At 36.1% G+C, this 17652-nt stretch overlaps 3 protein-coding genes across 5 annotated transcripts; 2 read left to right on the forward strand and 1 right to left on the reverse strand.

The window, feature by feature from the left end:
• Window positions 1-215: 215 nt before the first annotated feature.
• On the forward strand, window positions 216-542 carry pierce2 (piercer of microtubule wall 2). The gene has a single exon (XM_067389406.1). It carries the CDS (start codon window positions 216-218, stop codon window positions 540-542), a length of 327 nt encoding a protein of 108 aa, XP_067245507.1.
• Window positions 543-1658: 1116 nt separating this feature from the next.
• zgc:101562 (C2H2-type zinc finger protein) lies at window positions 1659-6151 on the forward strand. Of its 3 annotated transcripts, none has more exons than XM_067390630.1 (3): window positions 1672-1912; window positions 4225-4861; window positions 5615-5751. In XM_067390630.1, coding segments are annotated over exons 1-2 (600 nt in total). In that variant the 5' UTR covers window positions 1672-1911; the 3' UTR covers window positions 4824-4861; window positions 5615-5751. The 3 variants fall into 3 exon arrangements, 2 of the variants coding, with proteins under 2 accessions (XP_067246731.1, XP_067246732.1); XM_067390631.1 differs by lacking the exon at window positions 1672-1912 and adding an exon at window positions 1919-2122; XR_010895541.1 differs by lacking the exon at window positions 4225-4861 and having other exon boundaries at window positions 1659-1912; window positions 5615-6151.
• Window positions 6152-12787: 6636 nt separating this feature from the next.
• Window positions 12788-17426, reverse strand: dnaaf4 (dynein axonemal assembly factor 4). Its single transcript, XM_067390628.1, has 9 exons — window positions 17258-17426; window positions 17002-17149; window positions 15656-15786; window positions 14252-14489; window positions 14017-14147; window positions 13800-13909; window positions 13533-13686; window positions 13345-13450; window positions 12788-12920 (listed from the first exon to the last, which is right to left on the reverse strand). The coding sequence occupies exons 1-9, from the start codon at window positions 17378-17380 to the stop codon at window positions 12805-12807; spliced, it is 1257 nt and encodes a 418-aa protein (XP_067246729.1). The 5' UTR covers window positions 17381-17426; the 3' UTR covers window positions 12788-12804.
• Window positions 17427-17652: the final 226 nt, after the last annotated feature.

Consider the following 17652-nt stretch of genomic DNA (forward strand, 5'->3'; position numbering starts at 1 on the left):
AATAAAATTAAAATAGAGAGAACTTTTACTAGAATATTAACATTCTGGTTAATATTACCACTGGTAATTGCATTTAATATCTTCTTAAAATCATTTTTAAAAAAATTAAAAAATTAATTAACTTAAGCAGTGGTCAATAAAAAGTATGTTTAAAGGATTAACTGACGAGTCACTTTAATATGGTTTCCTCTTTAATGAATCTGCTTTCAGTCATAATGTCAAATCCTGAGCATCATCCAGTTCTATGTGCTAATCCTGGAAATCCAGTCTTCTCCTGCATGCACAAACCAGGATCTCACTCATCAGCCGAAGATCCAGCAATGGCCAGATCTCAGAACCTGATGTTTAAAACTACATCCAGCGACTACGGAGCTCGATCAGCGACGTTTGAATCTTCGCCCTGTTCCTATCACCCCATATCCCAGACCTTCTCACAGCACCTCGGATTGTGCGGGATGTACCAGGACAATTCCTTTAATACCAGCTTGGACCACAGACATGTGTATATCCCAAATTACAAAACTCAATTTCAGGGACAGTGACCAAACTCATTTGCATCTCTTTATTGCGTTGCTTAATTCAAGATAGGCCTTGTTTTGTTGTTTTTGTAATTGACATTTCTGACCATGATGTACGTCATGCTTGATGGATATGGCTGTAATAAACATCCACTTAAAAATCTGGGGGAAAAACGTTACAAGTGTACGTAGAAACATTTCTGTATTTATGGTGTCACATGAAAATTGTGAACCAGCATTAAAAACATTTTTATGTAGCATGTCTGCTTATATTAGTCCTGTCAAAACGATTAATCGCATCTAACATAAACGTTAGTAAATATGTATATATACATACACACAAAAAACATATATAAACACAAACTTATGTTAGATGCGATTAATCATAATTAATCGATTTGACAGCACTAATATTTATGCATCATAATACTTTTGACTAAAAAATAAGCACATTTTCTCTATTTAAAACAATAAATCACATCATGTTGTATTTATTTTTTCAAAACAAAAGATTTTATTTAAAACACTAATGATAGCACACGTAAAGCTGATCTGTCCTATGGACATCTTGAGGATCAGGATGAGAGAGTTTTTGATTGTGTTTTAGATCTGCTTGAAACCTAAAGAACCTAAAGAATAGTCTAATATAGTCCTATATAGCCTAATATATACCTTGATGGAAGTCCCCCAAACCGGAAGTGGCTCCCATAATCTAAAATGCAGTATGCTGGTTAGGAAAAAGGTGGATAGCATCTAGTGGCAAACATTTGAAACTGATTCAAGGAGTATTTTGTTCCTGAAATAACAGCACACACTCAGCTTGAACTGTGTGAACCAGACGATTGGTTATTAGGTTCATTTTGGTTAATTATATAATAATATATATAAAGTCAACCCATTTTTAAGTTGGCCACGTTCTGGAATCCATTAGCCTACTCTGCTTGTTCCTTCCAAGGTTTTTTTGTTGTTGTTGTTTTTTAGAAAAAGCTAATCGCGCCTTTTCATAAAATTCTGACTTTTTTCCCTCGCATTTCTTTTTTTCCCTTGCAATTCCGAGTTTATATATGAGGAAAAAACATTCAGAATTGTGAGATAAAAAGTCAAATTTACCCATTTTAATCAACAAGCTTTCATACAATTTGATTAATAGCCAGTAGTACTGGTTAAAATATCACCGCGTAAAAATTTGTGCAGTATTTCTCATACTTGTATTGTGACACACTTCCGGGTTGGCCGCGCTGCTTAGTTCCCATTTTTTGCAGGAACGTCTACAGAAAAAGTCTTCAGGGTGTCGTCGAATTTCTCTTCTTTTCACAGCAGAAAACAAACTGTCTGAAAGTGTACAGTGCTGCTGCTCTGTATATACACAGGACATCGCAAAGCCTTTATAAACAGTAAGTTTTTAATAATTTGCGTTATGATTTATGATTGAAGCAACTAGACCATCCGCGTTGAGATGACTGAACTATCACCCCTGGTTCAAGACAGCAGTAAAGATAGTTTGCGGTTCGAAATTCAGATTTCTTTTGGCTGTAAATCCACAGTGCTCTGTATAGACATTGCAAATAATTTCGCATGTCATTCTTCATGATTTGTGAATTCAGGTAATGTGGTCCTCTGGTCAGAAATCTCTGTTTTTAAATAAAAATGCTGACCAAGTTTATACAAAATCACTTGACAAACTTTCAAATTGCATTTTAGTGTTTCTCGCTGCTCTGTCCTCTTTTTCTTGTGTAATAATGTTTTAAGTGGTCATCTAGTCGGGTCATATTAGGCTCAAATATACTTTTTGTGATTTGTTAAATATTTTACATTACAGTTTTGATCACTTAACCCTTCTTTATCCTTGTCCTTAACTTATCTAATCTGATTTATTTAAGGTTTCATACTACAGTTTTTGTCAGTTAACTTTTTCCTGAGTCATTAATTTCACTAATCTGATTTGTGAAAGTTCTCATAATTTTTGTCAGTTAACCCTTTCATGAGTCCTTAACTTCACTACCCAAATAGTATGTGAAAGATTTCACAGTTCAGTTTTGGTCCATAACTTCACTAATCTGATTTGTGAAAGTTTTCATAATAGTTTTGGTCAGTTAATCCTTTCCTGAGTCCTTAACTTCATTATTCTAATTTGTGAAATCTTTCACAGTACAGTTTTGGTCAGTTAACCCTTTCCTGTGTCCTTAATTTCACTAATCTGATTTGTGCAAGCTTTCACAGTACAGTTTTGGTGGTTTAACCCTTCCTTGAGTCCTTAACTTTAGGGCTGCACGATATATCGCATGAGATTTTCACGCGCATTTCGCCAGTAAAGCCGTTTCCCTGATTACCGCTAAATCTCCATCATCTGCTTTCAAATGGAGCGGCATTTAATACACATAGCCGTAGATCACTGAAAAGCCACGCAATATCGCGTTCATTATCGAAGGCGATTCATCTGCGATATGAACGCGATATTGCGTGGCTTTTCAGTGATCTACGGCTATGTGTATTAAATGCCGCTCCATTTGAAAGCAGGTGATGGCGATTTAGCGGTAATCAGGGAAACGGCTTTATTGATGAAATGCGCGTGACAATCTCATGCGATATATCGTGCAGCCCTACTTAACTTCACTATTCTGATTTGTGAAATCTTTCTCAGTACAATTTTGGTCAGTTAACTCTTTCCTGAGTCCTTAACTTCATTATTCTTATTTGTGAAATATTTCATAGTACGGTTTTGGTCAGTTAACCCTTTCCTGAGTCATTAACTTCACTATTATGATTTGTGAAATCTTGTAGAGTACAGTTTTTGTCAGTTAACCCTTTCCTGTGTCATTAATTTCACTAATCTGATTTGTGCAAGTTTTCACAGTACAGTTTTGGTCAGTTAACCCTTCCTTGAGTCCTTAACTTCACTATTCTGGTTTTTGAAATATTTCACAGTACAGTTTTGGTCGTTTAACCCTTCTATGAGTCCTTAACTTCACTATTCTGATTTATGAAATTTTAACGGTACAATTTTGGTCAGTTAACCCTTTCCTGTGTCCTTAATTTCACTAATCTGATTTGTGCAAGCTTTCACAGTACAGTTTTGGTCAGTTAACCCTTCCTTGAGTCCTTAACTTCACTATTCTGGTTTTTGAAATATTTCACAGTACAGTTTTGGTGGTTTAACCCTTCCTTGAGTCCTTAACTTCACTATTCTGATTTGTGAAATCTTTCTCAGTACAATTTTGGTCAGTTAACTCTTTCCTGAGTCCTTAACTTCATTATTCTTATTTGTTAAATATTTCATAATACGGTTTTGGTCAGTTAACCCTTCCTTGACTCCTTAATGTCACTATTCTGGTTTGTGAAATTTTAACAGTACAATTTTGGTCAGTTAACCCTTCCTTGAGTCCTTAACTTCACTAATCTAATTTGTGAAATCTTTCACAGTACAGTTTTGGTCAGTTAACCCTTTCTTGAGTCCTAAATGTCACTATTCTGGTTTGTGAAAGGTTTCACAATACAGTTTTTGTCAGTTAACCTTTTCCTGAGTCCTTCATTATTTTGATTTGTGAAATCTTTCACAGTACAATTTTTTTCAGCCTATTTGTCTGTTTTACTGGATTCTGGAACTCATAATAATAATAATAATAACATGTGCATTTTCTTAAAAATGAATGTGCAATAAAACAAATTTCAAGGCATTGAACATATATATTGTACCCACCACGTATAGTGCCCACCATGGATCATAAAGAAGAAGAACAGGAAGAGATGAAAAGGAGGACGACACTAAAAAAGAATTCAGCGCACAAGCCTCATTATTGCTCAAAGTGTGGGATGAGCTTCAGTGTGAAAACACGGTTCACGAGACACATGCGCATTCACACCGGAGACCAGCCCTACCCCTGCCCGCACTGTGACATGTGCTTCAGATCGCAAGAGAATCTCTCTGAACATGCACGCAAACACACCGACGACAGACCTTATCACTGCCCTCAATGCGGCAAGGGCTTTGTACGACCAGGAAGACTTGAAATCCACAGGAGAATCCACACTGGAGAAAAGCCACATCACTGCGCTCAGTGTGAGAAGAGCTTCAAGAGCACGGAGGAGCTGCAGAGCCACGCACTCATACACGCGGCAGAAAGGAATCACCACTGCTCTCAGTGCGAGAAAGGCTTCAGAAGAAAGGGTCAGCTGGTCAGACACATGCGGATACACACCGGAGAGAAGCCCTATAGATGCACACGGTGCGAGAAGCGCTACTCACGGGCAGAACACCTCAGGGATCATCAGATCAGAGCTCACCAAAATGACACACAAATCCACTGAGCGTCCAAAGACCAATGTGCAGCAGAGAAACCACATGCGTGAGCCACTGACCTTTCACAAATCAGAATAGTGAAGATTGTGGCACACAATAGGGCTTTTCACACTGCGCTTAACCCCGGGTTTTCTTTGTTCTTAAAGGGTTAGTTCACCCAATGAAAATTATGTTATTTATTACTCACCCTTATGTCATTCTACACCTGTAAGAACTTCATTCTTCTTCAGAGCACAAATTAAGATATTTTTGATAAAATCCGAAGGCTCAGTGAGGTCTCTCTTGCCAGCAAGATAATTAACACTCTGTTCTGAAGAGGAACGAAGATCTTATGAGTGTGGAATTACATGAAGGAGAGTAATTAATTACATGATTTTCATTTTTGGGTGAACTAACCCTTTAACACGGCTATGCAAACGGGTTGTGTGCTGTGTTTATCCAAAAATGACACTGACACTGCAAATAAGAACGTTAACCCTGGGTTTAGGAATGTACAATGGGAAAAGTAGCCAGGATTAATTGTTAACCCCGGGTAAATTATGGGCAGTGTGAAATGTGAAACAAAATAACCCAGGATTTAGATTAACCAGGGTTTAGAATGACCCAGGGTTAACAATTTCAAGTGTGAAAAGCCCTAGTGAAGGGTTAACTGCCTATAACTGTACTGTGAAACCTTTTACATACCACAATAGTAAAGTTCAGCAGTCATGGAAGAGTTAACTGTTCTTAGAACATATTTTTGTATGGAGATGCAAACTGTTCACTAGCACATTCATTTTTATTTCCTGTATTTCAACAGATGTCAGATTGGCAAAGCTTAAATGAGTGCGTGGGTGAAGAGTGGTGGGAGTTGGCATACAAGTTGTTTCTTGAAAGCGATCCAAAGGGGATGATTCTGAATCATTCTGAATTATATTTGAAGGGCGATAAATGGAACGATTATGGATTCCACTACGACACACTTGTTCCTCCTACTGGGACATTCCGTGATGTTTCTAAAAAGGCTATTTTGGTGGTGATCTCAAGAGCAAGGAAAATGAATTGGCGTGATTGGAAGAATCTAGATCGGCCAATTTCTAAATCTGAAGTACAGGATCTGGATGAAAAGGACAAGAAACTTATAAACTGTGTTATTAACCTGATCTATACAGAGGATGGCACCCCTAGACCATTTAATAGATACTGATGAACACTATTGATCAATAGTGTCTGGCTCTGAACTAAATATAATTTGCTTTACTATAATAGTATGTATGGTTATTCTGTTGCATGTTCTAATTAAAATTAATTGCATACATTTACTGAATGTATGAGACCGTATTATGGCTTTAATGTTGTTAAATGTTTATATTAATAAAATCTTATTTCTTAAGCAACACTTTTGATTTTTCTTGTGTAAGAATGTCCTTGTGAAACTGCTTTCCGTATGTTATGTACACATCGTGGACACATCTAGACAAAACAAGAACTAGACCTTGGACACACTGGTACACTCACATGCAAAAAAGATCTCAAGGCATGCTCATACAGTCAGTTAATAATTTAATAGTTATTAATAGTATTTAATTCTCAGTTGCATCCATAGACTATTTAATTGTATATCCAGTATTGTGCATATTAGATGAATATGGTTGCAGTACTGTATTTTATTGGGAAGACAAACACAGTAAAGTTCATAAGAGTATGAATAAAACTATTTCTTTAGCCTAACCAGTCTTTATGTGTGGTTTCATATTAAAAACATAACATGTTCATGTGTGTTCAAGTACAATTATTGATTACAGCTGTACCCATATCTTTTCTGTGGAAATTAAGTGAATATTTACAAAGACAACATTAAAACTAGATACATTTAAACCCTTCCAACAAATAAAAGGATCGACTTCTGTCAGCTTGTTGAACACATTTACTTACTTTTATTTATTTACTTTTCTACCATATGATTGGCTGAAGCAGCAGCGTGACACCGTTTTCAAGATCAATATTGTGAACGTAATTCTAAGTGAAAACACCAAATGATCATGATAAAATAGCTTCTCTTTCCTGAAAAAGATACCATGAAGAAGGTGAATATTTAACCAAGTCAAAAACAAAAAATAGGAAAGCAGGTATCCATATTCATTTCAGTATCAGCAGACACAAAACGCTATTAAAGGCGACAACTTTTAGAGTTAAAAAAACTATATAAGTTACATAAACAATAAAAACTCCTTGTGGTTTCTCTGTTAGATAGATGAAACGATGCAAAACATAGGAATTTTGAGTTTGTGATATAGAAAAATCACTCCTTGCCCTCCATCCGCATTTCGCACCAGAGCAATGACGTCATGTGCAAACCTTCGGCGAACGGCTATGTTTGCAAATTTATCTTAAAGGAATGATTCATTCAAATTAGAGCGTATGCCTTTCATAGAGAACGCTTCACAGATGCCTTAAATATGGGATGATTCCGTATTATACGAAACGGTTGGCAACCACAGTACTCTGATTGGGTATGGGCGGTAAGAGTACCTACAACATGTGAGAAGTCATTTTGGGCTCTGATGTTTTAATATGAAACCACACATAAAGACTGGTTAGGCCGAATAAATGTTTTATTGAAATATTTTTTAAACCATATACTAATCGTCTTCCCAAAGAAACTACATTCACCTTTTTGAGTGGATGTTTATTGCACCCATACCGTTGCAGATAACAAAAAACACCTGGATGTTGAGTTAATAAATCATCAGAAGTGGATGTGTTAATTACAATGGACTCTGAACCAGATGACTTATTCATGAAAGCATACAATAAACTCGGATGGATGAAAACGAGGAAATAAATGATTTACAACAGAATCAAGGATTAACTGATGGATATAATACAAATAAAAATAAATAAATAAAAAGCAAAAGAAATTTGTAAATTTATCCCAATCTCAATTAAAACATGTTACAGAGTAACCCTATATACCATTATAGTGATGCAAATTACATGCAATTCAGACTCACACTATTGATCAATAGCATTAGCCTGTCAATTAAATGTAAATCTAAAATCTAGGTTTGCCATTCTCTTTATAGAGCAGGTCAATAATACAGTTTATAAGTTTCTTGTGGTTTTCATCCAGATCCTGTACAGGTTTAGAAGACTGCGGAAGATCCTTCCAACTCCAATATCCTGACATTGATCTTGAAATCACCACCAAAATTGCTCTTTTAGAAACATCATTGACTTTCCCAGCAGGAGGAACAGGTGTGTCGCAGTTGAATCCAGACTTATCTGACTTCTCTCCCTTCATACAAAGTCTAGAATGTGACAGTATCTTATTTATTGGATCATATTCGAGAAACAACTTGTATGCCCTCTCCCACCACTCTTCATCCACAACCCCATTTATGTTTAGCCAATTTGACATCTGTTGAAAAACAGGATATATTAATGTGTGCTAGTGAACAGTTTTGTTACTTTAGGTCATACTTTACTGTTATGCTTCAATCATAAATTATCACACATATTATTAAATCCTTACCGTTTATAGGCTTTGTGATGTCCTGTGGCTTTCTGTAAAAGTCATGAGATGATACAGAGTGATCACAGCTGCCTGTACGCTTTCAATCCAGTTGTTTGATGTGAAAAAGCAGAAAATCAATCACTTAAAAGTCTACAGGGTGTGGCCCATGCAAATGACCACCAGCTCCACCAATCAGGATGTACCACGCATGTCATATACAAGTACGAGTAATACTGCACAATGTAGACTCTATTTACTTTTATGAGGCTAACATCCATATCATCTGCACGGATAAGTCAACATTAAATACATTAAGTAACTTTAATGTACAATAGTCATATGTGTAACTAGAGAAACACATGAAGATATCATGGACTTGTTTCATGTGTGTGTTGTTCAACTGTTGTGCAGGTGAGTTTCCCCCCATTTCTGTTCTGAGTTTTCTTATTTGGGCCAATAAGTGAGGAGAAAAGTGAAGCCAGGATTGGAAACGGTGTTGCTGTTTTCACACTGCAGAAGAGGAGAGATGAACTGTGGGAGCAGCCCCTTACAAACAGTAAACAGATCTTTAATATACACTCACCTAAAGGATTATTAGGAACACCATACTAATACTGTGTTTGACCCCCTTTCACCTTCAGAACTGCCTTAATTCTGCGTGGCATTGATTCAACAAGGTGCTGAAAGCATTCTTTAGAAATGTTGGCCCATATTGATAGGATAGCATCTTGCAGTTGATGGAGATATGTGGGATGCACATCCAGGGCACGAAGCTCCCGTTCCACCACATCCCAAAGATGCTCTATTGGGTTGAGATCTGGTGACTGTGGGGGCCATTTTAGTACAGTGAACTCATTGTCATGTTCAAGAAAACAATTTGAAATGATTCGAGCTTTGTGACATGGTGCATTATCCTGCTGGAAGTAGCCATCAGAGGATGGGTACATGGTGGTCATAAAGGGATGGACATGGTCAGAAACAATGCTCAGGTAGGCAGTGGCATTTAAACGATGCCCAGTTGGCACTAAGGAGCCTAAAGTGTGCCAAGAAAACATCCCCCACACCATCACACCACCACCACCAGCCTGCACAGTGGTAACAAGGCATGATGGATCCATGTTCTCATTCTGTTTATGCCAAACTCTGACTCTCGATTTCTGTTGAGACATTCAGATGGTAGACTCATCAGACCAGGCAACATTTTTCCAGTCTTCAACTGGACAATTGTAGCCTCTTTTTCCTATTTGTAGTGGAGATGAGTGGTACCCGGTGGGGTCTTCTGCTGTTGTAGCCCATCCGCCTCAAGGTTGTGCGTGTTGTGGCTTCACAAATGCTTTGCTGCATACCTCGGTTGTAACAAGTGGTTATTTCAGTCAAAGTTGCTCTTCTATCAGCTTGAATCAGTCGGCCCATTCTCCTCTGACCTCTAGCATTAACAAGGCATTTTCGCCCACAGGACTGCCGCATACTGGATGTTTTTCCCTTTTCACACCATTCTTTGTAAACCCTAGAAATGGTTGTGTGTGAAAATCCCAGTAACTGAGTGAAATACTCAGACCGGCCCGTCTGGCACCAACAGCCATGCCACGCTCAAAATTGCTTAAATCACCTTTCTTTCCCATTCTGACATTCAGTTTGGAGTTCAGGAGATTGTCTTGACCAGGACCACACCCCTTAATGCATTGAAGCAACTGCCATGTGATTGGTTGATTAGATAATTGCATTAATGAGAAATTAAACAGGTGTTCCTAATAATCCTTTAGGTGAGTGTACTTATGATGTTGAGACATACAGTTATCATAAAAATGCTGTATATTTTTATTCCACGGATAAACATGTTCATGTGTGTTCAAGTACATTTCTGCATTGATTACAGCTGCACCCATAATCCTAGTTGGCATGCTGTGGATTTTTAGGAGATGGATGGTGACTTGGTGCCCTGTATGATCTCCATGAGTCCAGAAGACCTAAAAAAACATCAGATTGATTTAATAGTGAAATACTGATAGATAGATAGATAGATAGATAGATAGATAGATAGATAGATAGATAGATAGATAGATAGATAGATAGATAGATAGATAGATAGATAGATAGATAGATAGATAGATAGATAGATAGATAGATAGATAGATAGATAGATAGATAGATAGATAGATATTACACTCCATTTCTGGAGTTTCTCATGCAGAAATTAAGAATGTGATTTAAATTTCAATTCAAATCCTGAGTTTGAATTACATTTGCATGGAAGTAGCAAAAAAAGGATGAAGATTTGTACTTAAAATTTGAATTAAAATCATAAAGAGATAACTTTAAGCTATGGGCAATGTCCAGCGAACCCAGAATGCTCTTATTCACTGGTGTTGATGGAAATATTTAATTTAGTGAAGTGTTATTTTGATTAAGATTTATTCTGACATCTGAAAACTATGTGATGGACATTTTGTTCTGCTGTATGGCATAATTAATAATGGATGTGCTAATTGATTTAAACAGTACTGAACTTTGAACAGCACTGAACAGATTCTACATATCATCGTAACCAAATTTTAAATTCAGATTTTTTTTTCTAACCCTAAAGAGAGCATCAGATATTTTTATATTAGCTGCTCAAAGTGATTTCAGTGCATAGATTTCTCACACACATTTACAGAGATAACTGTATGTTTATGACTGCAGAGTTTGATGTGTTTTGCATGAAAGCAGAGACCTGCAGTGTAAAAACTGCAACACCATTTCCAATCCTGGCTTCACTTTTCTCCTCATCAATTGGCCCAAATAAGAAAACTTTGAATAGAAACGTGGGGAAACAGTTCAAGACACGAATCGAGTACATGAAACCGTTGAGTGTTTCTCCACTTACACATGGCTACTGTACATTACAATGGTCTTCACTCCTGTAAAGTGAAGTTAAAAGTTAAAACCAATTTCTAAATTGGCCACATTCTGGACCTTTTAAAATATCTCAGATTACATCACTGCTCAATCTAACTGCATATGGTGTGACCTCACTGGTGAATAAAGCCTCATAAAAGTAAATAGAGTCTACATTGTGCAGTATTACTCGTACTTGTATATGACATGCGTGGTACATCCTGATTGGTGGAGCTGGTGGTCATTTGCATGGGCCACACTCTGTATACTCTTAAGTGGTTGATTTTCTGCTTTTTCACATCAAACAACTGGATTGAAAGCGTACAGGCAGCTGTGATCACTCTGCATCACTCTGTAACTGTAACAGGACATCACAAAGCCTATAAACGGTAAGGATTTAATAATATGTGTGATAATTTATGATTGAAGCATAACAGTATCATATGATACATTCACAATGATTTGACTGAGCATTGAAAATATCACTCATACGAATGCCGTATATTTACATACCTCAATATCACTATCTGTGCATTTAATGCTCGTCAATTTAACATTTTACAACTGACCTTAAGTAACAAAACTGTTCACTAGCACACCCATTTCTATTCCCTGTTTTTCAACAGATGTCAGATTGTCAAAGCGAAAACGAGAATGTGAGTGAAAGGTGGTGGGAGTTGGCATACAAGTTGTTTCTTGAAAGTAATCCAATAAAAATGATTCTAAAACATTCTGAACTATATATGACTGGAGATCAATGGAAAGATTGTGGATTCAACCGTAACACGCAACTAACTCCTACTGGGATATTCTGTGATGTTTCTAAAAGAGCAATTTTGGTGGTGATTTCAAGAGCAAAGAAAATGAACTGGAAAGAGTTGGTGCTAGAGCAGCCATCTTCTAAATCTGAAGTACAGGATCTGGACGAAAAGGACAAGAAACTTATAAACGGTGTTATTGACCTGATCTATACAGAGGATGGCACCCCTAGACCATTTAATAGATGGTTGAACACGTTTGATCAATAGTGTGAGTCTCAACTACATGCAGTTTGCATTACTATAATAGTATGTAGGGTACTCTGTTGCATGTTTTAACTGAAATTAGTTCGAATTTATTTACTTGCCTTTTATAAATATTTTGGTTTAATGTTGTTAAATGTTTTTGTTGTTGTTTTTGGTATAAGAAAATTGTTTGTTTTTCTTCATATTATGTCCATCAGTTAATCATTTTACTATAGTGAATCATTTTCTTTCTCATTTGCATCCATAAGAGATTATTGTATGCTTTCATGAATTTGTCATCTGGTTCAGAGTCCATCGTAATGATCACTTCTGTTGATTATTAACTCAACATCAAGGTGTTGTTTTGTTGTTATCTGCAATTATAAATGATGAATATGGGTACAATAAACATCCACTCAAAACAGTGAACGTAGTTTTATTGGGAAGACGATTAGTAAAAGGTTAAAAAGAATATAAATAAACCATTTCTTCGGCCCAGCTAGTCTTTATGTATGGTTTCATATTAAATCATAACATGTTTATGTGTGCTTGTGTGCATTTCTGCATTGATTACAGCTGCACCCATAATTCTAGTTGGCATGCTGTGGATTTTTAGGAGCTGGATGGTGACCTGGTGCCCTGTATGATCTCACGAATCTTGTCTGTATCAGTTCGCAGGGCTTCATTTTGTGGGTCGATTTCTAGAGCTGCTTGGTAGTCCAGAAGACCTAAAAAACATCAGATTGATTTAATTGTGAAATACTTCATGAATGTTACACTCCATTTCTGGAGTTTCTCATGCAGAAATTAAGAATGCATTTTAAATTTCAATTCAAATCCTGAGTTTAAATTACATTTGCATGGAAGTAGCAAAAAAAGGATTTAGACTTGTAATTAAAATTTGAATTGAATTTTTAATAAAATCATTAAAATGCTCTAATAAATTCACTGGTGTTTAAGTGAATATTCAATTTAGTGAAGTCTTTTTTCTTTTTTTTTCTTTTTTTTGATAAAGATTTATTCTGATAATTGAAAACTCTGATGAACATTTTTTTTTTCTGTATGGCATAATTAATGATGGATGTGAACAAAGTATTTGTATGACTGCAGAGGTTGATGTGTTGTTCATGAAAGCAGAATATGATCCAGTACCTTCCACATAGAGCTGGAGTTCACAGAACGCTGTTCCTCGCCTCACGTGAGCCTTCAGTCGAGCCGCAGCGTTTGCAGTGACCGCAGGCGTCAGCAACTCAAGAGCCTGTGAAAAAGTGAAGGGAGTTGGTCCGCTGTAAAAAAAAAAAAAAAACTCTCCATGTCATTTAAAAAAGGAAAAAACGGACCTGAGAGCTGTCCTCAATGGCTTTGTGAAGATTTCTCAGTTTGAGATGACAGGCCGCTCGATTAGAAAATAAAGCCGGGATCTTCCTGTTGAGTTTTATGGCGAGATTATAGGCGTTGACAGCGGCCTGGAAGTTTCCTGCCATGAACAATTTACTGCAGAAAAAGGAAAAAACAAAGTAGGTGATTATGGTATTTAAAACTGTCTTTCTTTAAAAGAAATAACTCTTTTGACATTTATATTTATCAGTGTGACCCATGAAACTCACTCGCCCTTCTCTTTCAGCCAGTCTGGGTTTCTCTCTTCCTCTCTCAGATCGTCCAGTTCGGCCAGATCCATGTCCACCGCTCTTCTGGCCTCCGCCTGCTTCTTCAACCACTGCTCACACACACACACACACACACACACACACACACGATATGTGTATGATCCTCAACATTACAAACTGTTTTAGTGCTAATCTCTATGGTTAAAGCAGATCTGACCTCTTCCTCCTCCGGGACGCGAGACTCTCTCAGCGCGGTGGGAAACACTCGTGGAGTGAAGCTGATCTTAATACAGCCAGCTGATCTGGGAGCAGGTAGATCTTTTGGCTTCTGTTTGCTGCTTCCCTGCCCTAGAAAGAAAATATAATATTTTTTGACTGCCGTTTTATGGTATGAAGAGGCGAGCATCATGACATTAGATCTGCTCTGGACCACAGAATTAAAGCTGGTTTACCAGATGTAGTGTTGGCAGTATTGAGCAGTGGCGTGATTGCAGGTGTAGCGTTTGCACGCTCTGTTTTCTGATAAACCGGTTTGTTTTCATGCTTGCCGGCTACTTGCAGCTTTTTCTGGTTGTCGTTTTCCTCTGCTGTTTTTCTCTGCTTTTCTCTCCAGAAATCCAGTTCCACCGTTGCTCTCGCACACTCTTCATCCTTCATCTTCTGTATCCTGTCCCGCTCCTCATTCTCAAGCTAAAACACAGGCAGAGAATTCAACAGTAAGCTAATGTTCGAGACAACATTCAAATACATGAAAAAAAGCACTGTTTACTTATATACAGCAAATAAATGATATGTGCCTTCATTCAAAAACAGGTCAATTAGTAAATGGGTCATTGACGAATAAGGTTTTTAAGTGTGTAAAAAAACATAACGGAGATAGATATAATTAATATTCAAGTTTAATTAAATGTAAACAATAAAATTATGTGGTTTTTATAATAAATTAACACTGCTTTTGTCATTTTTGGTCACCAAAAAAATGTTTGGTTTTACCGAATGACACTTTTGGTTATCAAACATTTTATATTTAGTACAAGTTTTTAAAATATTACAACATTTTCCATGTTTTATAGCGGTTGTATCGAATGATCTGATGTTTCGGGACATGCATATGTTAAAACATGAATTTTTCAAATAGTTAAGTGAGAGTTAGTTACTTTGCTTCATGACCATGTGGTCCTTTGCAGGCGTCTGAACTATGTCACATCCTGTCACATGATATTGACCGCATGACTTGATCCAAAATGGTCCCTTTATATTGGTTACTCCGAATGACAACGATGAATTTCAGACATTCTTTCTCATTACAAAGCAATGGCCTCCACACATAATTTTAATACCATGTTGCATTATGTTCATATACGATGTTATAAAATCATGCCAGAATAAAAAATATATAAATTTATTACATTTTAAGATATTTTAATCACAAATGAAATGGCTGTATTGACCTTTTGACACTTCAAAATCTTTAAAATACTTTTATATGTAGGAAAGTATAATTAAAACCTTTTAAATTCAATAAAAGAGATCTAGTTGCACAACCTTTAATACTTTGGATGTCATATCTTTGTTTTCTACTATTATTAAGGCCTTTGGACAAAAAAAAAAAAAAAATTGACCCAAATGAAGTCACCAAGTACACCAAATCAGTCATTTATACATACTGGTAGTATTTGTTGTACTGGCTTTAATTATTATATATTCATCTTTATTTATCATTGATCTAATCATTCTTTGTGCAAATATAAGATGAGATTACAATGACAGTAAAACACCAGAACCTTACATTCAGACTCCAATGTGATAATGTGAGAATATTAAGAAATCTGAAACCCTGAAATGCATTTTTTAACCTTCATCATGGTTTCCAGCGCATATTTCTTCTCCTGCTGAATCCTTGCGGCTTTGGCTTTAGACTTTTCTGCTTCTTTCTCCTGAACTTTGAGAATTGCTTGTTCTCGAACCTGCTTCTGTTTCTCTTTATCTATGGAATAAAAATATACAATGTTTTTATAATAACTGTATGTCTCAATATCTAATATCAATAAACTAGTTGTATTCTTATACGTGTACTATTTCAATACTACTTGGGACTAAATTGTCCCACTTTTTAGTGTATAAAATGATACTTTTAAGTATACATTAAGTGTAACAGTACTACTTTCAGTATACAACAAGTATACAAATGAACTTACTGATAGTTTACTAGTTAAATACCTGTAGAACATTTCTTTAGTTTATGAAAGTACACTTTGAAGTATACTCTCAATAAAATATTAGTTTAGTAGTTTTATACTGCAAGTACACTTGTTCTTTAAGTGAACATAACATCCCAGGTGAAAAAAGCACACTTCTATAACGTACTTAAAGTGCTCTATTTTCGTGCACTAATTTTGTACTTAATATACTAAAAATTCTTTAGTACTTCTTGAGATAATCTTAAGAACATCTAAGTGTACTCAACTGTGCTATTTTGAGACAACATGAAATATTAACTAAAATGTGCTTTTAATATACTATCTCTGTATTTAAAAAATGTATTTAGTTACCACTTGGTGAACCAGTGTGGGTTCAAATGTACTATAAGTATCATCTAAATACATTTTTTAAATACAGAGATAGTATATTAAAAGCACATTTTTGTTCATTTTTCATGCTGTCTATTAAGTACAAAATTAGTGCGTGAAAATAGAGCACTTTAAGTATATTATAGAAGTGTGCTTTTTTTCACCTGGGCGTGTACAAATGCCTTTTTCATTTGTACTGCAACTATACTACAAATGAACTTACTGATAGTTTACAAGTTAAATACTTTTAGAACATTTCTTTAGTTTATGAAAGTACACTTTGAAGTACTCTCAATAAAATATTAGTTTATTAGTTTTATACTGCAAGTACACTTGTTCTTTAATTGAACATAACATCTTACCTATTTATAATACTTATATATTTTTGCAATTTAAGTACTATTTTCCTAATTAGATATTTATTTTTATACTTACACTTATATAACTGTATATAAGTAGGCCTATATACTTTTCAGTCAGTATATGTATACTTAAGTATATTTCTGATAAGTACATAAAAAGTAGACTGAAAGTATACTTTCTTTTTTTTAGTTTAAAAGAAGTATACTAATAGCACATTTGAATAAACTTTTTTATATTTCTATGTAATAAAAGGATGAAAGATCTCCTACCAATGTTGGTAAAGAGCTGCTCCCACAATTCATCTCTCCTCTTCTGCAGTGTGAATACTGCAACACCATTTCCAATCCTGGCTTCACTTTTCTCCTCATTTATTGGCCCAAATAAGAAAACCTCGAACAGAAACGGTGGGAAACTCACCTGCACAACAGTTCAAAACACATGAATCGAGTAACGTGACATGATGCCGTCGTGTGTTACACATATGACTATGGCACGTTAAAGTTACACTTTCTGTTTAATGCTGACCTTCAGATACTCATCCGTGCAGATGACGTGAACGTTAGCGGTCTTCACTCCTTTTAAAGGGACGCAAATGTAAACTGTGTTCTGGTTTTGTGTCCATGTGTGATCTTTCACTATCAGCGGCATCTCTGACTCTCCTGAGCGAGAGGTAAACACTGGTTGCTACGACTAGGCGGTGGTTGCTAGGGGAGGAGCGATCGATGGCGGTCACACGTTCAAGCCGTCCGCCATATTGGAACGGTCAAAGCCGGCCCGTTAACTTTGGAGAGCAAGTTGACTGAGCGTCTGCAAACATAGTTAGACGCATGAATATCTATATCTGTAATAGACTTCAGCAGGATGATTTCGCTAAACTAACACAATACAACTAGGCGAAGGCGTCAGCTAACACTTTAAAA

The sequence above is a fragment of the Chanodichthys erythropterus genome, chromosome 7 (assembly GCF_024489055.1).
Source record: "Chanodichthys erythropterus isolate Z2021 chromosome 7, ASM2448905v1, whole genome shotgun sequence".
NCBI lineage: Eukaryota > Metazoa > Chordata > Actinopteri > Cypriniformes > Xenocyprididae > Chanodichthys > Chanodichthys erythropterus.